This window comes from Mandrillus leucophaeus, unplaced genomic scaffold, assembly GCF_000951045.1.
Source record: "Mandrillus leucophaeus isolate KB7577 unplaced genomic scaffold, Mleu.le_1.0 Scaffold554, whole genome shotgun sequence".
Lineage (NCBI taxonomy): Eukaryota > Metazoa > Chordata > Mammalia > Primates > Cercopithecidae > Mandrillus > Mandrillus leucophaeus.
The window spans coordinates 1,345,327-1,371,411 of record NW_012105964.1 but is presented as its reverse complement, the minus strand read 5'-3'; the positions used below and the strand labels follow the sequence as shown (position 1 = coordinate 1,371,411).

Sequence of the window (26,085 nt, the reverse complement as noted above, 5' to 3'; positions counted from 1 at the left end):
CGGAGATTGCAGTGAGCCGAGATCGCGCCACTGCACTCCATCCTGGCAACAGAGCGAAACTCCAACTCAAAAAATAAAAATAAAAGTAAAAAAAAACCAAAAAACAAAAAACAAAAACAAAAACAAAAACAAAGAGCTCTCCTGAACGATTTTTGCAATTGTATAATTAACAATATCTTTCTAGGAAGACTTTAATTTTCATCATAATTTCTCAGCAACTAACGGTATGCTTCACAACTGCTAACACATAGTCTTTCTCCCAGTTGAACAATAAGGAGCCAGAGAGAATTATGAGTTAAGACTGACTTTACAATGAGCAGAAAAATAGTACTAATTAGTGTGAGAGTGTGTTTCAGGTCTCCATTCTTTATTCTCGACTCAACAGACTGATTGAAGGACAAGGTCGCCCATACACACCGGAGCTCAGAAAAAGTGCACATACCTTCCACGCAGCGACAGCCCTCTTGCAGCACCCGTGCATACATATCCACTTTGGACTGAGAAAGGAGCTGGTCCCCAGTCAGGTATGTATTGTGAGAGGAAGCAATGTAGTAGTTGCAGAGGGGCTGATCCATGTCTTGATACACTTCATGGTGCAATGGGTTAAATATGTCACAGGCAGGACTACGCATGAAGTTTGTGAAGCCTTTGGAAGAAAGAGAGAGTGACTTACCACAGCTTTCAAAGTGTACATACTTAATGGCTCTAAGAGGGACAAAAGGGGTCAAAAAATGTTCATAATGATTATCTTATTTACCCTCAGGACAGCCTTTGTGGGGAAAACTGGAAAAAATGAGAGATTTGCTTGAGGTCAATAGTATGGTTTGGATATTTGTTCCACCCAAATCTCACGTTGAAATATAATCCCCTATGTTGGAGGTGGGCCCTGGTGGGAGGTGTATAGACCATGGGGATAGATCCCTCAAGGCTTGGTGCTGTCTTTGCAATAGTGCATGAGTTCTCCTGAGATCTGTTTCTTTAAAAGTATATGGCTCCCTCCACTCCACTCTCTCCCCTGCTCCAGCTCAAGCCATGTGACCTGTTTCCTCCCACTTCACCTTCTACCATGAGTAAAACCTCCCTCCAGCCTCCCCAGAAGCCAAGCAGATGCTAGCACCATGCTTCCGGTACAGCCTGTAGAATGGGAGCCAATTAAAACTCTTTTCTTTATAAATTACCTAGCCTGGGTTTTTTTTTTTTTTTTTTGAGATGGAGTCTCACTCTATCGCCCAGGCTGGAGTGCAGTGGCACGATCTTGTCTCACTGCAACCTCCACCTCCCAGGTTCAAGCAATTCTCCAGCCTCAGCTTCCCGAGTAGCTGGGACTACAGGCATGCGCCACTGCATGTGGCTAATTTTTTTGCATTTTTAGTAGAGATGGGGTTTCACAATGTTGGCCAGGCTGGTCTCGAACTCCTGACCTCAGGTGATCTGCCCGCCTCGGCCTCCCAAAGTGCTGAGATTACAGACGTGAGCCACTGTGCCCACCCAGGTATTTCTTTATGCAACACAAGAACAGCCTAATACAGTCAAACTGACAATGTCAAAAAATGAAATATGACTTTTAGGAATAGCCTTTTAAATGTAACCATATATATACATAATGTTATATATATTATATATTACATACATAATAGATACATGTTGACTTTTTAAGAATTTTGACTAGGTAGAGGAGGGGGCAAGCCAATTACTGATGACTGAACTCAAGCTATGCTTATGCAGTGTGACTAATGCCATGCTAAAGCCATAGTTATACCAAGAGGTACCCTGATCAACCAGCAATTGATAGGTTATTAAGTTCATCTGAAAAATAGTAAAGTCAGTGCCATAATTAAGGTAGTATGTCAAAAGTTAAACACTGTCTAAATTCAGGGTGTGACTGACAACCAAATTGGTTTGAAAAAATGCTGCTAATGGCTGGCACATTTTATAACTTTGAAATAGTCCTTTAAGATTATTTAGAAAACCCTATCAGTTTTTTTACAATCCTTCAAAATATAATGCCTGGGTCAAAGAGGTTTTCATTAATATAACAAATAAATACATGGATGACTTGCAAGTACCTAAACAGAATAATTATAGGGTAAATTACTTCAAGTCTTCAAATATCATTTGGTATAATTATATTTGTAAATATCCTTTGAAATTTAATTTCTTCATGCCAACTTTTATGTTCATAACTTAGGAAACCATGTTTAATTCCATCTTTTTGGGCCTCACCAAAGAAAAGATTCATTTCTTAGCACAGAAAAGGCCCAAGTTAGTTTATCATCTCTGGTTGTTTTTAAAACAGTTTTTAATGATATAAGATTTCATTTTATTTTTATTTTATTTTATATTTTGAGACAGAGTCTCACTCTGTCACCCAGGTTGGAGTGCAGTGGCATGATCTTGGCTCACTGCAACCTCCACCACCCAGGCTCAAGGGACTCTTGTGCCTCAGTTTCCTGAGTACCTGGGATTATAGGCATGTGCTACCATACCCAGCTAATTTTTGTATTCTTAGTAGAGACAGGGTTTCATCATGTTGGCCAGGTTGGTCTCAAACTCCTGGCCTCAAGTGATCCCCCTCCCTCAGCCTCCCAAAGTGCTGGGTTTACAGGTGTGAGCCACCACACTCAGCTAATGATCTAAGATTTTAAATTATTCCTCTTCATTTTAATCACCTACCGCCCCTGGAAGTAAATAGATGGTATTAAACCCCCCTTATTCACACTGATCTGGGAGCAGAAGTAATGAGGGGGTCAAAATTGATTAGATAAACCATGGCTTTGCACGCTCTTATAGGCAGCTGGTCTTTCATTAAAGATCATCTGCTCTGCCTGAAAGATCCTCCTCTTGGGTGGCAGCCTTCATGGTATTTCTTTACATATTTTAAATACATATACATACATTAGCTATATTTCTACCATATTATTTATGTCTAACATTCCAGGAGCTAGATTCTGAGTACATAATTGTGGGCGAATTATTTAACTTATTTGAGCCTCACTTCCTCAACTATAAAATGAAGTCACTGTATTAATGAGATTTGTGGTTCCAACAGCTTCTCCAAAGCTACCAATTAGGAAAAACAGTCAGTTGCTACCATTTTAAAAAAAAAACATGGCAAGTCACTAGTCTCAGAGAGAACTTATTTTAGGACTGAATTTTCCTTCATGAAATTATCAGGCTGAGGCTATTTCCAAAAATTAGCCAGTTGAGAAAAGTCCAAATATGTCATGGCATCCATCACACATGGTGGTATCAGGTAGACTTGCCTGAAGTGGAAAATGCTTATGGGCATTGCAAAAGTAAGAGAAATAGCAACATCATGGTCTTTTCTTTGCAGGAAAATATATGTGTGTTGTAGATTTTATTTGAATTATTTATTAATATAATCCCACGGATATCTCTTGATTTCTTTTCCTAAAAATTTTTGATGGAATTTAATTTAACAGGCTGAATCAACAAATGAGAAATAAAGAATATTGGTTATTTTACCTTCTATGCCAAGAACACTTTTCACCTTATTTTCTTCTGAAACTTCAAACTTCTTTATGATGTCAAGACAATAGTCCGTTGTCACATTATTCATCTAAGAAAAACAGAATACTAGTAGGAGTACCCGCAATTTCATGAACTATGTTCCTCCACAGTAAAAAGACATTTACTGATTTTGCATTCTTGACACCGTGCAAAGCACCTAAATGAGCAGCGTTTGGGGTTACTAGTGTCACAGCTACTTTATCGTTGGAGAATGACCATGATCTCAATCTTCCTATGCATCTTTTAGATTGAATCAGTGAAAACAGCCCTTCAACTATTAGACAAATGCTCTCTGTGAAGCATGAAATAAAATCAGTTATCAATGTAAATCCATTGCCAAAAATACACTCACTATAAGCTAGCATCTATCTGCAAAAATTAACGTTTCCTACACAAACACTAAAGTTTGCTGATCATAAATATATGTAGAAAAAGAATGATTCCCTACCAAAACAGAATGTTTCTAAGTAAATGTACCTGTGAGAGTGTGTGTGTGTGTGTGTGTGTGTGTGTGTATCCATAGAACCATCCACTGAGCAGAGCAATCTGCTATGGTAATTCAGGAACACAAAGGTTAGCAAGAGGTAATAAAAATCAAAAGCTAGGTGAGGTAGCTAACATAACAGAGAACTCTGGAGCTAGACTGCTTGTGTTCAAATCATCTAGTTCATATTATTAATAGTGTAACTTTGAATAGGTTACTTACCTTTTCTGTGGCTACCTGATAGCGGAGTGATAAGGATTAAATGAATCAATATTTGCAAAAACATTGTGTGGCACCAAAAAGGCAGTATATGCTATTATTAATATTATTGAGTCAGCCTCAAATTTGCTACATGAACAATATATGCTGAGTGTCACTGGGAAAAGTAAACTCTTCAGAAGTAATTTCTTTAATTAAACAGCAACATTAAGAATGTGGTATTTTGATCAAAAATCCATTTAGTCCCACAATCTAACATTGACATTTAAAAAGATTAATGAATAATGATAGAGGAAGCTAATTTTGTGAGCTAGTATTTCATATTTTAATTATATTTTCTCAAATATTCCATTTTTGTTTAGGTTTAATACTTACGTTTTACTAAAATCTAGTTTTTCTAAACAGTCCTTTTAAACTGGGGGCGAAGCGCTGCTATATCGCTGTTTTTTGTCAGTTCAAAAGAACACACAATGCTTTCTTTCTTTTCAAACTAGCATGGTGGCTGATTCTAATTCTTATTCTATTCAGGGGCCCATATTACCAGAAACCACCTGAAAGTATTATAAATAAATGAAACTGCAGTACCTCCAAGGAACTCTACTGACCCAGGCAGGCTTTGAGCAGTTCATTAATTTGTCTGCTGTGAGCTAGAGAGATTTGGCACATGCAGTCTAAAAGATAAATTAATTTTTCACAAAATAAAATGAACCAAATTGATAACAATTTTACATTCCATGTGAAGACTAAGTTCACTTTGCAATTGCTTTGTTTATAAGGCCATTTGTAGAGAATGTAGAGGTCTTAAACTGGACTCAGGTAGACTACCAGAAGCTCATGTAATCTTAAAAAAAAACAATGAAAAAAACAACAAAACAACTAACTCACTGAGATGATAGAGCTAACTGCAGGTGAGCAGAGAATATGTTACTAATTCAGGATACAATGCAGACTTTCATAACAAAAAACATTATATTTGAAAATATTCATTGAATTAGCAAAAATATTAGTAAGCATTCTGTGAAGTTCATAAATTTCTGGGCACCGTAGAAGAATTAATGGGAAAAAATAATCTACTTTCTACCAAAATTGAGGTATTACGGATTGACTCTTTGTGAAGTACAGTAAAAGCCCATAATAATGAGAACTGAAATGTAAGAGTCAATTGACTCCCAACCTTCCCCATCCCCGATCTCATTTAATTAATCTCCCAACAGCAAAATCCTGCATTTTACATAATTGAATTTTTTAAGACTTCACTTAAGTTAATTATAAGTTTATTGTATGACTGAAGGTTCAACACAGGTTAATGCTCTTTACTGTCCTTTTTCACCCTGTTTTGCTTCCTATTTGACAGAGCTGATAGGGAGAAATAGGAATTTCTCCTACTCTGACCCTGCTTGCTATGGAGTTCATTTGAAAGTTTTGTTCGTCATTGAACATCTGAGTTACTTGCTGTCTCCAATACTGAATACTGTGCTTTCTACACTAGGCAACTGGTGCTAAAAGAAGAACTTAAGATAAAATTTGATTTATTTTAATAATGACTCTACATTTATGTAATGCTGTCAATGTGCAGTAAAGAGCTTTTACACACATAATCTTAAATAGTTCTTAAAATAGTCTTGTAAATTTAGTGTTTCTATCCCTGCCTTATAGATAGAAAAATTAATGTTGAGACAGGTTAATTAAACATCACCACCAAAGTCACAAAACTGTTTTGTGTTTGTTTGTTTGTTTGTTTGTTTGAGATGCAGTCTCGCTCTGTGCCCCAGGCTGGAGTGCAGTGACGCGATCTCGGCTCACTGCAAGCTCCGCCTCCCAGATTCACGCCATTCTCCTGCCTCAGCCTCCCGAGTAACTGGGACTACAGGCGCCCGCCACCACGCCCGGCTAATTTTTTGTATTTTTAGTAGAGACGGGGTTTCACCGTGTTAGCCAGGATGGTCTCGATCTCCTGGCGTTGTGATCCGCCCGCCTCGGCCTCCCAGAGTGCTGGGATTACAGGCGTGAGCCACCGCGCCCGGCCGACAAAACTCCCCGCCAAAAAAAAAAATTTTTAAGACACAGAACCAAAGATCAAATTTGGACCTTCTTGACTTCAAGTCCAAAGCACTTTCTTGTATAACTATTCTCTGGGCATTTTTCTTTATTTCTATTGAAAAATTAAAATGCTTACTTTTAAAACTGATCGGTTTTTTAATTTCAATATAACTGAAACTCCTAAATCATTTCTTTGCTTCAAATCAATTATTACAATTTAACTTCTTTTATTATTCAAGATTAGACTCCATTCCCTTTTCCTTTATTTACTGTAGTTCTTTAGTCTCATCCAGAAGAGAAAAGACTCACTGGTCCTCACATTAAAGCACAACTAATTTCAGATGAATTCGTTGTAGAAACTAGTCGTACATCTATAAAATACCCGTATTCTGATACTACCTACTTATCCCCAGACTTCCTGCAAGTTTTTAAGCAAAATTTTCCCTGTGAGTGAAAATATAAAACAAAATCAGAAGGGGTAAATAATTATATTTCTTATGGCTATGATTCTCAAAAACACCAAATGCAAAATCAATGTATCACTTGCAAAAATTCTAATATTGCTAAACCTTACTAGCTTATTTTTATCAAAGTGATATATTTGTAAATAAATAAGTCAAAACTAAGATTCCTTTGTAACTAAAACCAGAAGTGCCCCGCCTATACCCAGAATCACTCCCCAAAGTCAGTAATGCCAATATTTCTAGATATTTCTTTTGAAATAGGTCATATATTTGTTGTTGTTGTTGTTGTTGTTGTTGTTTTGGAGACCAAGTCTCACCCCGTCACCCAGCCTGGAGAGCAGGGATCTCACTGCAACTTCCGCTTCCCCGGGTTCAAGAAATTCTCCTGCATCAGCCTCCCTTGTAAAACTGGGATTACAGGCATGCACCACTATGCTCTGCTAATTTTTTGTATTTTCAGTAGAGACAGGGTTTCACCATGTTGGCCAGGCTGGTCTCAAACTCCTGACCTCAGGTGATCTGCCTGCCTCGGCCTCCCAAAGTGCTCGGATTACAGGTGTGAGCCACCGCACCCGGCCATCTTTATCTTCTTAATTATCATGCTTATAATGCTGTATTGTACACTTTAAAAATTATTGACTTCTTATTGTGTTAGATATTATGTTAGATTTTTAACATAATAATAAGATCTTCTGGGTCAGCAGATCTGCCTCTCTGCCTGTCCTCTCAGTATAATTATATCATCCAGTTTTTATGAAATATCTGGGGTCTAAAGTATTCCAAGAATGCAAATGTTGAACAATGCTGAGTCTGTTGTACACTGTGATTGTGTTTACCTTTCTCATAGAACAGTTTTTATGATTACTTGCTGCCATTCCTACTCATTTGGTTAACTTTTAATGTACCTATCACAAATTCTTCCCAATGACTCTAATGGTCTCTCAAGTTCCACATAATCAAAGGCAACCGATAATCCATGAATTGTGCTTTTTTTCTCCTTACAGAAGTTCTCCTTCTTTCCCTTTGGTTGGGTTCTGGAACAGCATTCAGCTTTTGCTCTGACTTTATTTGGTCACTCTTGTGAAAGAGCTCTCAGGAAGTAAATTATTTCTTTCCCTCATGTGTTTTTGTGTGTGCTCTGGTGTATTTGTTTTTTATTCCACACACACATTTGTTTGACAGTTTTTGGCAGAAAATTCTAGGTTGAATCATTGCTCTCATGATTTTTGGCTTCCAGAATTGCTGTTGAGAAATCTGATGCCATTCTGATTCCAATCCTTCTCACAGAATGATTTGTTGTTTGCTAATTAGTTTAGTTTAGTTTTTCTCTTTTTACAAGCGCTCAGGGTTCCATTTTATCCTTGGAACTGTGAAATTTCACTCCGATTTACCTTTTTGTGGATCTTTAAACTGAGGTTGGCCCTCATTTGGGTTTGTCAATCTAGAGAATCTTACCTTTCCATGCTAATAAATTTTTTGTATTATTTATTTGATAAGTTTCTCCCTTCTATTTTCTATCTTTTCTATTTCTTTTTTGTTTGTTCTTCTCATGCTTTTAATTTCCAAGAGCTTTTATTTTTTTTTCTCTGAATCTTCTTTTCTCATGGCATCTTTTTTTTTCTTAAGAGACAGGTCCTCATTCTGTCACCCAGGCTGGAGTGCAGTGGTACAATCATGGCTCACTGCAGCCTCCAGATCCTGGGATCAAGTGATTCTCCCTCCTCAGCCTCCCATGTAGTGGGGACTACAGTCACACACCATTGCACCTGGCTGATTTTTTTATTTTTATTTTTATTTTGTAGAGACGGGGTATAGCTATGTTGCCCAGGCTGGTCTTGAACTCCTGGCCTCAAGCAATCTTCCCACCTTGGCCTCTCAAAGTGCTGGAATTTTAAGCATGAGCCACTGTGCCCAATCTGTCATAGCATCTTGCTCTTGCTTTATGGCAACAATATTTGAATCATTCTGATAACATTAACAACAATTTTTAAAGTTTCCTCCTTCTTGCATTACTTGTTTCCTCCAAGTTTCTTGTCTTTATTTATTTGCTTTAGTAGTCTCTGTTCTTTATAGTAGAGGATTTCTCAAACACTGGTAAGCCTTGGTTATTTAAAATCAATAAACCTGGGAACTGAATATTGGAAGAGAGCTATGGTTTTCACATCTCAATGCATAGATGGTCACTAATCCTTGCATTCATTCTCTGCTTCTGTGAAACAAACCACCCCATAAGCTAGAAACTCAAAACAATGACTGTTTATTTGATAACAATTGTGTAGGGTTGCAAGTCAGACTGGGTTCAGCTGGATGGTTATTCTGCTGTTCTCATTTAGAGTTCTTCATGTGACTATAGGCATCTGGTTACTTGCCAGATGGTACAAGATGGCCTCACCCACATGTCTGTGGTTGGTGCTGACTGTTGGCTGAGCCTCTTTCTCTATGTAGTCTCTCATCCCCAAGGAAACTCACCTGGTTTCCTCACATGATAGTTCCACAGTTCCAACAGGGTGAGGATGAAATCTTCAAGACTCCCTGAGGCCTAGGCTCCAGAACCTGTACATCAATCCTACCACAATTTACTAATCAAAGCAAGTCAATAAACTGGCACAGATTGAAGAAGCAGGAAAATCGAATTCAATTCTTGGTGGAAGGAGTGCCAAAGTTGTATTGCAAAGACACATACATACGGGAATATGGCAGTTATTATAGCCATCTTCATAATCCCCATGTTTTCCATATAGTACCCACATTCAGCCGTGTGTGGCATCACTTAGATCGGTTTTTTTTCCTTTTTTTTTTTTTTTTTGGACAGAGTGTCACTCTGTTGCCCAGGCTGGAGTACAGTGGCACAATCTCAGCCAAATGCAACCTCCATCTCCAGGGTTCAAGTGGTTCTCCCGCCTCAGCCTCCCAAGTAGCTGGGACTACAAGCGTGCATCACTATACCCAGATAATTTTTTGTATTTTTAGTGGAGACGGGGTTTCACCATGTTGGCCAGGCTGGTCTCAAACTCCTGACCTCAAGTGATCTGCCTGCCTCGGCCTCCCAAAGTACTGGGATCACAGGAGTAAGCCACCATGCATGGCCCCCCTTACCTCTTACATACAGTTTTATGCCAGGGTAGAGAAGGGACAGTTGCCCTGCTACAAGATTTGGGGGAGAAGATCTGAAGTGCTAACCATATCTTAAACAGACTTTCAACCAGTGCTTGTTTTCAACCCCTCCTCTCCTCTTTTCATGAATATCATGTAACTAACATCAATTTTTGAGCTTATCAGGGGCTTTCCCTGGGCCAATGGAGTTGCTTCGTGGCTTCTCACTCTATGAGATTGAATTTCAGTGTTCTGGGGTCTCCTTTAAATCAGACAAGTTTTAAAATGTTGTTGCTCCTCCCCTGTTCTCTTTGTATCTGTGGTTTTACACAGGGGGATTGTCTTTACTGTATTTTGGGGTAATTTCAAGAGGGAGTGAAGAAACACCTCTAAATGAATGGTCATTTCATATTCAACTGAATAAGACAACCACAGTAACCATTTACCTCCTCAAACTAGCTACCTCTAATTCATCCTAAAAGGAAACCACACATTTCACAGCATTTGAATAGATGATTTCACAGAAAACATTATTTGGAAAATATATTCAATGCAGCAAAAATATTACAAGATGTAATTACTCTGAATGATCTCTCAACTGCTTTAATTGTGAATAATTAAGAAAAATCAGCCAGGCGTGGTGGCTCATGCCTGTATTCCCAGCACTTTGGGAGGCCAAGGTGGGTGGATCACTTGAGGTCAGGAGTTCGAGGCCAGCCTGGTCAGCATGGTGAAACCCCGTCTCTACTAAAAACACAAAAATCAGCCGGGTATGGTGGCGGGCGTCTACAATCCCAGCTTCTCGGGAGGCTAAAGCAGGAGAATCCTTGAACCCAGGAGTCAGAGGTTGCAGTGAACCAAGACAGCACCACTGCATTCCAGCCTATGTGACAGAGCGAGACCCTGTCTAAAAAATAAATAAATAAAAGTAAAAATAAAAGAAAAAAGAAAAATGATACAGAAATTCAGGAAAACACCTCAAAGAACTGCTTTTATATGAGAAAGGTACAAAAAAGATAAAGATACATTATCATCAGAATGGGATAGTTATAAGCAAAGGAGACTTTATAATTATTTCTCATGAGAGAGAAGATTAGAATGATTACAATGACCAGAACTCTTACCAAACCATTCTGGATTCAATGAAGGGTAAGGAACGGAGAGGGCACACATGATCCCTAAAATTGGATCAGAATGATCAAGGAAACATTTTAGCAGAAAGAATAAAGGGCTAAAGGTGCAATTTTCAGAGCTACTACGCAGGTAATGTATAGATCTGTATCAGATTACAATAAGGAGAGGGCCCTGTAGCAGGAAAACAGGAAATCTCTGAAAATCCTCTTGGAATTAACTATCCACATGCATATTTCAGATGAAAGATTTGTATAAACAGAAACTTACTTTTGACTTACTATAAAAGGTAGCCTTTGCTCTTAGGTAACAGCTAGCAGAAATATTTAAATTTTTAAAATTATTTCGTTTTAGAGACAGAGTTTTGCTCTGTGGCCCAGGCACAATCCTAGCTCACTGCAGCCTCAAACTCCCAGGCTCAAGCAATCCTCCCACCTCCACCCCACAAGTAGCTGGGACCATGGGCAAGCGCCACCACACCCAACTAATTTTTTTTTTTAAGAGAAGGCGTCTCACTATATTGTTCAGACTGATCTTGAACTCCAGGGCTCAAGTGATCCTCCTGCCTGCCCCTGTAGCTGGGATTACAGGGACAAGCCACTGAGCCTGGCCTAGGAGGGTTTTCCAACTATATAAAGGCACTTCAATATTCCTGCCTTCTCTTCCTTCCTCCTCAATCCATAAGAAACAAAAAAATATAAAGAGCATAGGGGCTTGCTAAGAAAGGTTGCCAAGGGGATGGGGAAATGAAATCAAATTGTCACTCCAGAACCAAAACACTAAAAAGGAGGGAACAAAAAAACACTCAACTCCAGTGCCAAGAAATGGATAGGAACTCTGGAGGAGATGTAGGTGGCTGTTTGGCAAATATGAGGTTGGGGTGGGTGGGGAATGAAATAAAGCAAAACAAAACAAAACAAAAACTCTCAATCAAATCTAGTAAATACTTTGGAACCACAGATTAGTGGATATCTGTGATCCTTTTTCTGTAGATGAAAGGAAGAGAAGAAAGAGAAATCTCAGCCAGATAACTTCTGGCTGTACTGGCACTTCCTCATGGATATAAAAGATAGTGAGAATTCCCTTGGCACAGCCATGTTTTAAGAAAGAAAGTCCTAATCAAACAGCAATTGGACCTGTCAAAGGCATAAACACAATCTTCTGAGAGCTTCAGTAAAATAAAAATCTGACCCACAGGCCAATATTTGATTTCATAAAATCCTCGACAGCATATGTGGCCAGCAGTGATATTTCATTTCACAACTGAGTAAACCTATGAAAGCTGAATATCCTGGTGTCTACACCAATCTTATGTTATCAGAAGCTAATGAATTACTGTCATACGCATCACCAAATTACCTCAAATTTGTACCATTGTGAAAATCCAGTTTTGAAACTCAAAACCCCACAAAACTCTTGACCAATGACTCTACACAGTTAGATTGTGTCCAAGCTAATAAAATAAATTTTACACTATTTTAAAGAATGTTGAAATGCACAACTTTATAACAATTTTTAAATATACAGCTATTTCCTTAGGATGAATTATTAAAGTAAAATGGTTTGGTCAAAGTTTTATAAATTATATTAAATGTTATAGATTGTAAAACTACTCCAGTATCATTCTATAATTTCACCAGAAATAGAAGAGATGGACACTACGTTTGGTGGTGTATTTTTTAATCTTTACTAATATAATGGGGAAAAAAATAGTCTCCTAGCCTAGATAGCATGGTGAGACCCTGTCTCTAAAACAGATTGTTAAAAATTAGTTGGGTGTGATGACACACACCTGTAGTCCCAGCTACTTGGGAGGCTGAGGCAGGAAGATTGCTTGAGCTCAGGAGTTGGAGGTTTTATGATCCATGATAGTACCCACTGCACTCCAGCCTGGGCAACAGAGACCCTGTCTCTGAGAAATAACTAACTTGGTTTTATTTCAGATTTTTGAATTACTAATAAAAGGTGAACATTTTCATAGGTTTATTGACTTTGTATGATTTTTTATAGGTTTCAAGTGTTTTACTCATTTTTCCATTTTTTTTTTTTCTCAATGATCTAGGAAAGTGCCATATTAAGGAAATTCACTATTTCTCTCTTTTGTATGTTACAAATATTTTCCTACTCTATCCTTTAATTTTGTGGTGCTTAATAAAGTGGACCACATATAAACAAAGTTTCAGTACATTAAAATGTTCCTTTGTGATTTTTACCTCTTGATATATGATCACTTTTTTTATATTTTTATAAATTTCTTTTGAGTCATGCTCATATGTAAGTAGCTTCAAGCTAATTTAGAAAATTAAACTAGATACAGTTAATCATCTGCCAGGAACAAATGTCACAGAATTCTGGCTTCTGTTTTCCCTCACTAAAATTTACTGGCAGAATGTCAACAAAACTAAAAGAGGGAAGAAACACATGCCCCTTAGCAAGTGACATCCGGTATTGCTATTCAAATGAACTGGGGTAATTCCACTAGCCTGAATGGATTTGAAGTCAGTAGTTTATACCTTTTAACTTTAATTCCTCACATTGCCACACTTCTGAGTATCTTGGGCAAAGGACTTTCCTGTTCGTCATTGCAATGTTCAATTTAACACTGAGATAGGAAAGGCAGGTATCAGCTCCCTTTGCATGGTTCAGGAAACCAAGGCTCAGAAACAAATCATGATTGATTATCCAACCACTAAAGCTTGCAGTGTGTGGAATGCAGGTGTTTTGGACACCTGGTCTAATGTTCTTTCCAGCACACTATGAGAGTTCTGCAAGTAAGGATGAAGAAGTAGTTATAGAAGAGAGGGACACAGAGGAGTAAAGATGTAGAAAGAACGTATCCTCTAAGGGAAAATATAGACATTTCTATTACCCAATTCCCTTTTTCTACCTGTCCTACAGCTAACATTGTTAATAAAGAATCTCTGCCTTTGCCAAACTATCAAACTACTTAAAATAACTAATTTTGACAAAACATTTTGCTAATACCGCTATCTGGTTTAATCTTTAAGAAAGCAACAACAAAATTTATAAAAGTGAATCTGCTATTTCTAAAATGTATGTGATTATGATAAGGTAAAGTAAAATATTAAGTAGGTATTAGAAAGTTATCTGATCACATGGTTGGTTTCGCTGGCTACCAGCTCCTATCCTGAAACTATCCAGGAGCCCAACAATAGTTACCTCATTAGCATGAAGTCAGATATGGTGAAAAGGGGCTCATTATAAATAATGAAAGATACTTTAGAGTTTTAGGAGCTCTGTGCCGGAAACTGGAACAAAGACCAAATGTATATTTTATTATATCACACCATGACAGACTTGGAGTGGGAGGGTAAAGCAGAAGTAATTTGGAAGAAAATTTTAATCATGTACAGATTTGATGCAGTTTAGTACATGGTGCCCTAAAATACAGCACCCTGGCATTTGTGAAAACAGCAGAAAAGGAAAGGTATCTCTGGCCTTCCCCCTAGCCCTTCCACCCATAAAACCTAGGAAGAATTTTCTGAGCTTCCCCTGAAGCAGACCATATGACCCTCATTCAAGAGACCACCAGCACCTTCCCAATACCCAGAGGAAGGGAGCCAAAGACACAGAGGTCCCAAGAAGAGTCTGAACAAACACGCCTTGCTAAATTCCCCATTTGCTGCCATTAGACCATAACCTTGTCCTCTAAACGTATTTCTTCATGACTGTCCACTCCTCATCAAACCTAGCATAAGAAATACACAGGTTTGCCTGACTCTCTGGGTCTTCAGTACCTTATAAAGGCTCCTCTGTGTTATTAAAAACTTATTAGATAAATGTGTATGTTTTTCTCTTGTTAATTGGTCTTTTGTCATAAGTGCCTCTGCCATGACCCTAGTGACGGGTGTGGAAAAGACACTTCTCCCCACCTATGGAATTTTACAGTCAAGTACATGTGCGGATACTTGCCCACCAGGAGTCTCACATTGTTCCTTGGAAATGGCTAGACCTGTGCAACTAATAAACCAGGCAATGCACTAGGAAGTTACACTCACATCTCATTTAATCCTCACTCTATTCTTGCAAGAGTAATATTACTACCAAAAGCATTTTATAGCTCACAAAGTCAAGGATGAAAAGTTAATGCGATCAAGTTGCAAGGAAAGCAAGGCTGTGTATCCAGTCCTGCTCACTCCTATTCTACCACACAGTCTAGTCATTTTTAAAAATTCCATGCCAAATGAAGTGTTAATCTGCTTGAAAAGAAGTGATTAGTATTACTGATGAAGATGATAAGAGAAACACATTATCAGAAAACACGTTTAATGCATTTAACTTTGGGAGTTTGAAAGAGACATCAAGAAAGGCATTAAAACTGGTTCCTACTTGGGTATTGCCTGCCACCTCTCAAATAAGAGCTAATAGTGTGGTGCTAGTGGTTGGTTCTTTAATGGCATTTAAATAGAATAGATATCCACCTGGAATTACTGTCTGCCTGTCAGTCTCTGTCTCTGTCTCTGTCTCTCTTTCTTTCTCGCTCTCTCTCTCTCTCTCTCTCTCTCTCTCACACACACACAGAGGCAATAAACAACAGAAAAACAGGACAGAATTCATACAGATTTTTCTGTATTTTAAAGAGCCTTTCAAAGTTCGAAAAACACAATTAAAAAACAAACATGGAAAAGTATTCATCCCTGCTATCAAAAAATGTTTATCAAACCAACATTAACTTAACATTCTGTACCTACAATATTAGCACTAAAAGTGATCCATTTAATAACTAATCATTTGTTCACTGCTTTCTTAATTATAAACTGAAACAAATCTTTTATATAGCATTATGGAGATATGTTTCAAAAGCCATGAAAATATTTTATCCTATAGCTCAATAATAAGTAAATAATTCAGAAAAAACATACACATGGATTTTGTTTACCAAATACTTTGTACTTTTTTTCATTCTTGCTAAAGCAAAACACTGAAGACTGATCACCAAATTAATCTCACATTTAAAAAATTCAAATATGGCATTTAAATGCTATAAAAATGTTTGTAAATATAAGTAAGAGCAGATTTTGAATCAGTGAGACTTTTTGCCATTTATGAATCTATAAGCAGCATTTACTAGCTCAAATTGTGAATGTCAAATAGGTTTTAGACTACACCAAGTGTAACATAATTTTCTGGGTTATGTAGGAGAAAATTAAAGAAAGTTAAAATAATTGACTCTCAAATGAAAATCACTTCACAAATTCAATGTAATTCAAATTAGCACTAAAACTAAGTAAGCATGATTTCAAGTATATTAACAATGTATTACTAATTAATATTTTTAGTATCTTTACAAAGGTAATTCTTCTAAAGAACATTTCCAGAAAAAAAATACAGCATGATAATTATAATAAATTTTATTCTACCTCAAAAAGAAAAAATCCAGTAATCTTTAAAAAGCATGTTGTTTTACTTCTTACCATTCTCTTTCCTTTTATCATAGACTCTCAAAATCATAAAGTCTCCAAAAAAAGCTCTTTATTTTGAGCTTTCTGAGGGTAGGTTTTGTCCACTACCAAAACTTAGCACAATACCTAGGAAATATAGTATCTATTCATACAAGGAAATGAATTAATCTGAAATTTTACTAATCCAAGCACCACCCATATTTCAATCTCCTTAATAGCATCTCAAATCCTTGTTAACACCTTCAAGGAAGAAAACACAATTGTCAAAGTCATCCAGCACATCTTTGGTCAGCTATACTTCTTAAGAGCTAGTGGAAATTTATCTCTCTCTGATACTCAGATATTAATCCAGTGTATTATTCACTGGGGCTCTGTGGTAGAAGTTTATCCTGGTTTACATAAAGTCCTTGCAATATCCAGATCCAGATTGAAAGAAGGGATCAAACTATGTGACCCAACTTTTCCACTCAGATATATATTCAAGAGACTTGACAACGTATGTCCACACAAAACCTTGTGCATGAATGTTCACAGCAGCATTATTCATCATAGCCCCCAAAAAGCAAATGACCCAAATTTCCATCAACTGATGAATATATAAACAAAATGTGGTATATTCATACAATGATACATTATTTGGCAATAAGAAGAAATGAAATACTGATAATGCCGCAACATGAATGAATCTTGAAAACATTATGCCAAATGAAAGAAGTCAATCACAAAGGTCACATAAATGATTCCTTTTATATGAAATGTCCAGAACAGACAAATCAATAGAGACAGAAATATTAGTTTCCACAGCCTGTAGGGGAGAGAGAAATGGGGAATAATTGCTAATAGGTATGGGGCTTCTTTTTGGGGTACGGAAAATGTTCTGAAATTAGATAGTGGTTATAGTTGCGCAACTCTTTTTTCTTTTCTTTTCTTTCTTTTTTTTTTTTTTTTTTGAGATGGAGTTTTTTCTTTTGTCGCCCAGGCTGGAGTACAATGGCACTATCTCAGCTCACCGCAGCCTCCGCCTCCTGGCTTTGTTCAAGCGATTCTCTTGTCTCAGTCTCCCGAATAGCTGGGATTACAGGCATGGGCCACCACACCTGATTAATTTTGTATTTTTAGTAGAGACCAGCTTTCTCCATGTTGGTCAGGCTGGTATCGAACTCCCAACCTCAGGTGATCTGCCCGCCTGGTGGCCTCCCAAAGTGCTAGGATTACAAGTGTGAGCAAGCGTGCCCAGCCCTTTTTTCTATTTTATTTTATTTTTTTCGAGATGGAGTCTCGCTCTGTCGCCCAGGCTGGAGTGCAGTGGCACGATCTCAGCTCACTACAACCTCCACCTCCTGTGTTCAAGCAATTCTCCCTGCCTCAGACTCCCAAGTAGCTGAGATTACAGGGGTTCGCCACCACAGCCAGCTAATTTTTGTATTTTTAGTAGAGACGGAGTTTCACCATGTTGACCAGGGTTGTCTCAAACTCCTGACCTCAGGTGATCCACCTGCCTTAGCCTCCCAAAGTGCTAGGATTACAGGCATGAGCCACCATGCCCGGCCAATAGTTGCACAACTCTGTTGACACACTAAAAAACACTTAAACGTATACTTTTAAAAGGGTGAATTTTATGGTATGTGAATAATATCTCAAAGCTCTTATTTAAAAATTGAAAAGTGTTCAAGCACAAGCTGGCTGATTATTTGTGTGAGTACTGTAGAAAGAATTATTTCTACTGATTATTGTACTTTATAGTCCAAATATTTGGTGACTTTTTACGATTTCAACAGAGCTAAATGACACTGACTTAAAATGAACAAAGGAGTTCAGTCTCTCTTTATATTAAGACAATTAGTCCATTAAGAAAATTAAAAGTAAACCTCATCAACTGCACAAAACCAAAGCCTCCTCTCAAGAAGTCTGATATAAAAGGTTAAAAAATTGGAATAAAACATTCATTTATTCCTCTACTTTAGTGAGAAACAGACTTTGAGGAGATATTTAAAAAGCAGACTGAGAAGTTAGCTTTGCTGACCATAATTCAGCCTATATAATATTAAGATTAAAACATCTTATTTTAAACATAGAGATTATCTTTGCTAATCAGAACCTAATTTCCTTAGCCTTTTCACATGATCAAATGCCAATTTACTATCAGAATTATAAATGACCTACCACAATAGTAGTTAAGAATTATGCCATAGTTGCAATATCTAGCTATTTTATTAGTATAAATATAAATTTATATTTAAAATAAATAAATTTGACTAAATTTATACTAATACTAATTTATACTAATATATAGTATAAATTTAAACTAATATTATTAATACATCATAGTATTAGTATAAAGAAAGCATTACCATGTATTAAAATACTAACAACATTTATTTCTTTGTGGGAAAATATGCATATCTGTACTCAATACGTTTAAGGTTAAGAATTATATAACCCAGTGTTCAAGTTATCACTTCTTCTCTTAAAAGCTGCTAGAAACTGTTTTAAATGACTCATAGATTTTTGTGAACTAGTGATATTTACTCCCTTTGTGAAATTCAAAGTATACGTACATTTAACCCCAAAAGAAAGACTTGCGTCTTTCATGAGTACTTTTAAGTAAACTTTCATTTTAATAGTCTAAAGATACCTTTTGCTCCACCTTCAAAAATTGAGCCAGTTCTTCCACAGTTAGGTGATCTTTCTTGTCACTGTAGCTCAAAAGCAACAAATAAAGGTCTCGTCTCAAAGACATCATTTTGTAAAAAACACAGAACTCTTCAAATGTCAAAGTTCCCTGATTCTCATCTGTGTCAGCTTCCTGAAAAGGGCATAGAGAAAATAAAGCAATATGAAAGTTAGAAATAGGAAATTCAGTACTGGGAAATAATATTTACTATAAAAGGGTTAGTACACAAATCCCAAGTGGTGAGCACACATTCTCTTCAAGCACACGTGGAACATTATAAAGCAACCACATATTTGGCCAGAAACCTTCAATAAATTATAAGGAATCAACCTCACACAAACCAATTGTTCTGACCACTGTAAATTTATAAATCAACAAAGAAAGCTTAAAAAAAAAAAAAGAAAAAAAAAAACCTGTAGAAACAATACAATTCTAAATAGGAAATAAAACATATACAAGTGAAAAATATACTACATATTAAAACTTATAAAATAATATTAGAATGAAACTTGAAGTCTTAAATTATTAGAGAGCAAAGTAGATTTTAAAAAGAAATTAAAAATTCAACTCAAAAAATGTGAAAAAAATAAGCGACAGAAACAAATTATAAACAAAAGCAAAAAGTAATAAATAGAAAACAAACAGCTATAACATACAGGTGAGAAAGAAAACCAAAACTTGATTTCTAAAGAACCAATAAAAATGAGAAATCTTGAACAAGACTAATCAAGAACAAAAGAAGATATATTTAACACATGAGAAATTTACCAGTCTCTCATCGGTTTCTGAACTGTAATCCAATCAAAAGTAATTTTTACCTATGAGAGAATCTCTCTTAATTCTCCAAAGGTAGAGCTGATGCTCTTAAAGCCATGGGCATCCTTGGTAACTCCCTGCTTTCCCTCCATAGAAAAGTCTAAACGATCCATCTGGATTGATTTCTTGTTAAAATTGTTCCTAGTAATTCTTGAGCACAAATCTTTCATCATATGCCTTACTTACAGGTTGGCTGAATTATTCATAAAACCACAAAACTATTGGGGATAAAAAATGAGCAACTGACCCATTTATGTGCTCTTCCTCATTCTAAGTGAATAAAATTCTAACTAAACAAAAACAGACAGGGAATGAAGGGCATTTTGAAACGCATGGATTTGGTAAAGTACACTCAACTGTTATATGGTATTAAACAAAGCTTTGAAAGTCAAAGAGATCATTAAAATATTTTTTAAATTTTGCTAACCTTGTGTCAATTATGAACAAATGCTTCCAAATTTTACTTCCAAAAATTACCCAAGAAATCATGATTTGTATAGGTACAGACTTTGCCCTCCTCTTTAGGACTGGCCTCTTACATTGAATTAGCAGCTACCTCTTCCATGCTGTGATCAGCTCCTGTGCAAATGAACAGACAGGAGGTGGGGCTCACAGCAGGGAAAAAGTGAGATGACAGGTGACAGGGAATACCAGAAACATGGCCAACCTTCCCATATGTTTAAAGATAATTCATTTCCCCTCCTAAGTCCCTCACTCCATCTCTCAGGTTCCCTATAGAGCAAATCTCACTCCTTCCTCCTCTTCCCATTTTTTCATGCTGTTCTCCAGTGCAATGGGACTCAGTTTCCCACAATGCAAACCATCTCCAACCAAGAACAGGGCCACCCTTAAACAGTCACAGAACAGAGCCAGCCTCTGTCTTCCATTTATTGTTGCAACACATACCCCATGTTGTCTCTGTTCTTACCACCTCTAAGAACAAGTACAAACATTAAACATCATATTGCCCTCCTATGCTTATTTTCACATGTACAAAGTATCACCTACCTACTCACTTAGAATAGAAAATCATTGCAAAACATGGATTACGCACATGACTTATCTTCAAATAACAGCCTTTTATAAATTAATACTCTAGTAATTTCTAATAGCCTAACATTGTCTTTGCCCTGACTTAACAGAGTTCACTTCTGCACTCAGGTGAGGACTAAATGCAGTCCTAGCTGGATGCCACAGAATAAGTCTAGGTCCAAGAATTTTTCTCAATGACTTATCAACAGGGAAAGAGCATTTCATCTAACCCACAAGGAGTTGAATGAAATTCTGGAGAGCTCCCTAAATGCTAGGAGTGAATTGCCCTCCTAATCCTCATGGATACTAAATCTTGAACTCCTCAGAAACAAAATACAGAGCTCTTGAGGTTTCAGACAAGTGCTATTTTTTTGTCATGTTACTTAATGTTTATTCTGATCCTCACAACAGCACCACGAAGTAGGCAACTGAGGTATTACTGTCCTTTCAAAGGGACTCGAGCAAGTTTCCTCCATTATTTGTCAGGAAAACAGCAACAATAACAAAAAAGCATTTTAGGAAGTGAAATTTTGGATGCATGTTAAATTTATAAAGTCTTTTTACTTGATGAAACAAAATTGTTTCTTCATCAAAGGAAAATAAAACAGTACAGAGCACATATATTATCTTCCAACAAAACAAAATAGCCCTTTAATATACCTAAGTACATTAATAACTTCTGTGTATTTTATATAAGGCCAGTGAAATTGTGAAAACTTACCTGAAACATTTGTCTGACTTTTCTTCGGGGCAGATTAACATTCAGTTTATGCATCAGCTGATGTATCTCTTCAATATTCAACAAGCCATCACCATTTTTATCAGCCTCCTCAAAGGTCTGCTTCACCCATGTGCACAAAGGTCAAAGAAAACACCTGTGTTCTCATCAAAATTAAAAACTGCTCTCTCACAGAATACTCACAAGGACATTTATCAGTAACAGGGAACTTGAGAAGAAGGTCTTTTGAGGAGGCCCTGCAATCCATAAGCTCTGATGAGCTACTAATAGTGATGACAACAATAACAATGACAACAAACCAGGAATGGAAGGGGAACATATAAAGGGGTAAGGGGGTTCCCAGCTGGGCACAGTGGCTCATGCCTGTAATCTCAGCACTTTGTGAGGCTGAGGCAAGTGGATCACCTGAGGTCAGGAGTTTGAGACCAGCCTGGCCAACATGGTGAAACCCTGTCTCTACTAAAAATACAAAAATTAGCCAGGCATGGTGGCGGGCGTCTGTAATCCCAGCTGCTTGGGAGGCTGAGACAGGAGAATCCCTTGAACCCAGGAGGCAGAGGTTGCAGTGAGCCGAGATTGCACTCCAGCCTAGGTGACAAGAGTGAAACTCCGTCTCAAAAGAAAAAAGGCGGGGGGTGGTTCCTTCCATTGGGAAAGGAGAGTTAAACCAAATTATTTTGAGCATCTTTAATTCAAACATTCTTACTCAATCTTATCCAAATTAAATATCAAATCTATTATTGCAAAAAACTGTATTACTACCCTAAATGGTAGGAGTGAATTACCCTCCTAATCCTCAAGGATACTAAAACCTCATGGATACTAAAAGCTACATTACTGGTTCTAATTCCACTCTAGCAAAACAATAACACCTTAATTCACACCTCCAATAGCAAACTCCATAAACATAAATATTTCTATATGACTTTAAACGTTATCCCTTTTTGCTTTTCATTTTCTGACCAGTTTTTCTCAGTTACGCTGCCATGTTCGTAACATAAATCTTGTGTCCCTATCAGTTCTCATTCACAAGGTTAGAGTTCTTCATTTATAAGGCATACAGATGGCATGTAGCAGGAATGGCCCAGTATTACATCTCTCGAACATTTTCTGTTTAAGACTCTCTTTATGATCAAACCCCAAATATCATAAATATAGGGCTTATCTTCTCCTATGCCCTTTTACCTACTATCTTTTTACCTTCACAGTACCTCATGGTACATTATCTTTTCAATTCTCTTTTCTCTGTCCCGCTCCGACATTTAGCAAATTAGACCATCTAGTTCAATCTCATCATTATTCAGATAAGGATATCAAATGAAAGAAGAGAGTGAAATCTGATAAGAATTAGTATGAAAACCAGGTTTCAGCCCACGTCTTTTGTGCCTGATCTAGCACACACTTTGACACATAAGGTCAGTCTCTATACCACATTTATCTTCCTATTACTAGCTTTGATAGTTCTCACCTAATCGGCCCAAATTTCTAAATCACGGGCAGGTAATGTGAAGTACAAGCGTAATGTACTAGGAGGTGCCCTCAAAGCTCAGGTATGAAATGAAGTGACTGAGAATAAGAAGCTGAGTTTAGATACAAAAGGTTTACATCATGTGAACTGAAATTTTAAAGGATCCTCAGTGGGAGAGCCTTGGGTTGCTTTACATAGTGAGAAAGCAGACAAAATGGTAATAAATACAAGAACTGAAAATTCCCAGTTAACTTTTAGCAACGGATTTTTTAAATGGATGATTCATAGTTGTTGAGGGGTAGATTACAAAAGGCAAGTACCGCGTACATATTTAGAAAACCAGTTAAACTTCTATGTTTGAAGGGTAATGGAGAGGAAAAGAAGGTGGTGATAGATAGAAAGAAACCAAAGAATCAAAGTAAGCAAAAGGTATAGTTTTTAAAACCAAGAAATGGGAGAATGAATGTGTATCAGAGGAGAGGGCGCAGCATATTTCCATTTTCTATGTGATTCAAATTATGACTGTAGGAGATTATACCTCAGTAAGTATAAACAACTGGAAAAGTAAGGTATTATGTCTCCTAAAATTAAGTAGAGGATATTTTCAGATCGCCTTATCTCATATTTTGTAAATACCTTATTTCCTATTTTTTCCCTTTAAAACTTTTAAAATAACCAGCCCAGCTCTTTCTAGTTCAGTTTTTCCTTATAGACTTGTCAGGACCTCATTTTATATGACCCCTGGAAGTTAAAGGGAGGTCCAGATCTGGGAGGAAAATAACTGAAGAACCAAAAGGGTGAAAAATTTGGCCCAATCACTAATAAGTGCCTGAGTCTCGTTTTCTTCTGTTTTCAAGGCACGCAGCACCCACTTGGGGCTTTCGACTATAGACACTACTCTACGCCCCACAGAGTATATGGCTGGAGTTCAAAGAAGTGACAAAAGGAGTCTGATGGCAGTACTATTTTTATCCTTTTAATCTATAATTCTTTATCAAAGCCTCTCAAAGTCTTCTCCAGAGAAGAGGCAGGGACAGCAAACCCTGAGCATGCTTGTATTCTGCAGATACAAATATCTAGGATAAGCCTGTGTCTGCAAAGCCTTTAGCACCAACACAGAAACTGGCCTTGATTATTGGTTTAGGGAACTGGTAAAGTAAAAACAGAGGTGGAATCAAATCAAAAAATATACACTAGTCCTAATTCTACTGCTTACTTGGCCCTGTGACAGTGGGTTACTCATATCACCTCTTGGAGCCTCCATTTCTTCACCTACAATGTTAAGGAGCACAACTTTTAACCTTGAAATCCCTTCCAACTCTAAGATTCCATAAATGAAAAAGCTATTCTTTCCAGTAATGGTCCACATAGTATATAACTCCAGGTAAAAATGTCCTGATATCTTAAAGATGTTCTTCATAATTAAGATATGAGTCTCCAATAAAGCCCTGAATTAATAATTTATAGCCACACCATAATAATTTTAAAAAGAGAAACAGTCATTCCTCAGAGAAAATCTGGGTGAGACTGAATGCAAAGTAATGATCTAGGATTTTCTATCAAGAGACTGTAGGAGTGTGTAAAGCATTGAATGATCCTATCTAGTACAGAGGAGAGCAAACTTTTCTGTAAAGGGCCTGATAGTGAATATTTTAAGTTTTGCAGGACATTTGTTCTAAGCTGCAACTATTCCACTCTGTCACTGTCATGAGAAAGCAGCCATACAGACATAAATGAATGAACATGATTGTGTTCCAATAAACCTTTATTTAGGAACCCTGAAATTTTAATTTGAAGTAATTTTCACAGGTCACAAAATGTTTTTCTTTTGATTTTTTTTTTAACCATTTAAAATCCACTCTTAGCTCAGGAGTCCAAACAAAAATCAGGAGTGGGCCAGATTTGCCCAGCAGTTTGAGGGGAAAGAATAAGGTCTGGATTTATAACATGCATAACAGGCGGCCTAAAGCCTTCTGGAGGTAATAATTTCCCTCATGGGGTCAAGAGATAAGGTGGGGAAAACATGAAGGAGAATGGTCCGATGGAGAAAAATGCTGAGCCTAAGTGCCAGAACCATCATCTTTGCATACAGATCTGCTGAGAATTCAGACTTTCATTTATCTGAATAGGAAAGCTAAAGATTTGCCACTCCTTACCTCTTTTTAGCAATGACAACAGTACCTATTACTTGTAAAGTGCTTATTAGGTGCTAGGCAGTGTTCTAAGGACTGTATATAAATACTCAATTGATCTTAACACACCTCTTTATGGTAGACACTATCATTATCATCATCACCATGTTGCAGATAAAAGACTTGAAGGCAAAAGAACATAAGTAATTCATGCAAATTTGCACAGCACAGGCAGAGTTGGGGGTGGACTGCAGACAGTGCAGCACCAGGGTCTGATCCCTAATGACACTGGATTTCTTCTAGTAAGTATGAGTACTGCATCATGGCCATCACTCAACATAACCATACTGCAGAAATAAGTTATGCTCTAGACTGGATGGATTTTCTCATGCAGTCATTTAAGATTCATTATTCTCATTTTTCATTCACAGTTGAAATTTTCAGTCCTAAAGTGAAATCTAGTAATGAACATCCCAAATCTGTTCTCTTCATTAATGTAGTCAAATATTTGTCAAATTAAGGATGTAATCCCATTATTAAGATATTTTCTAGGCCGGGTGCGGTGGCTCATGCCTGTAATCTCAGCACTTTGGGAGGCGAGGCAGGCAGATCATGAGGTCAGGAGATTGAGACCATCCTGGCTAACACGGTGAAACCCCGTCTCTACTAAAAATACAAAAACTTAGCCAGGCATGGTGGCGGGCACCTGTAGCCCCAGCTACTTGGGACGCTGGGGCAGGAGAATGGCATGAACCTGGGAGGCAGAGCTTGCAGTGAGCCGAGATTGCGCCACTGCACTCCAGCCTGGGTGACAGAGCAAGACTCTGCCTCAAAAAAAA

General features: G+C 37.3%; 1 protein-coding gene across 3 annotated transcripts in view; it reads right to left on the bottom strand.

Annotated features, from left to right (window-relative positions):
• PLCH1 (phospholipase C, eta 1) overlaps window positions 1-26,085 on the bottom strand; it is a 254,831-nt gene that overhangs the window by 73,828 nt on the left and 154,918 nt on the right. For all 3 annotated transcript variants that reach the window (XM_011998057.1, XM_011998059.1, XM_011998058.1), the window contains 4 exons: window positions 21,629-21,758; window positions 19,021-19,191; window positions 3,487-3,580; window positions 443-646 (listed from right to left, as the gene is read on the bottom strand). In XM_011998057.1, the coding sequence (XP_011853447.1) occupies window positions 443-646; window positions 3,487-3,580; window positions 19,021-19,191; window positions 21,629-21,758 (599 nt within the window). The remainder of the gene's footprint in view (window positions 1-442; window positions 647-3,486; window positions 3,581-19,020; window positions 19,192-21,628; window positions 21,759-26,085) is intronic.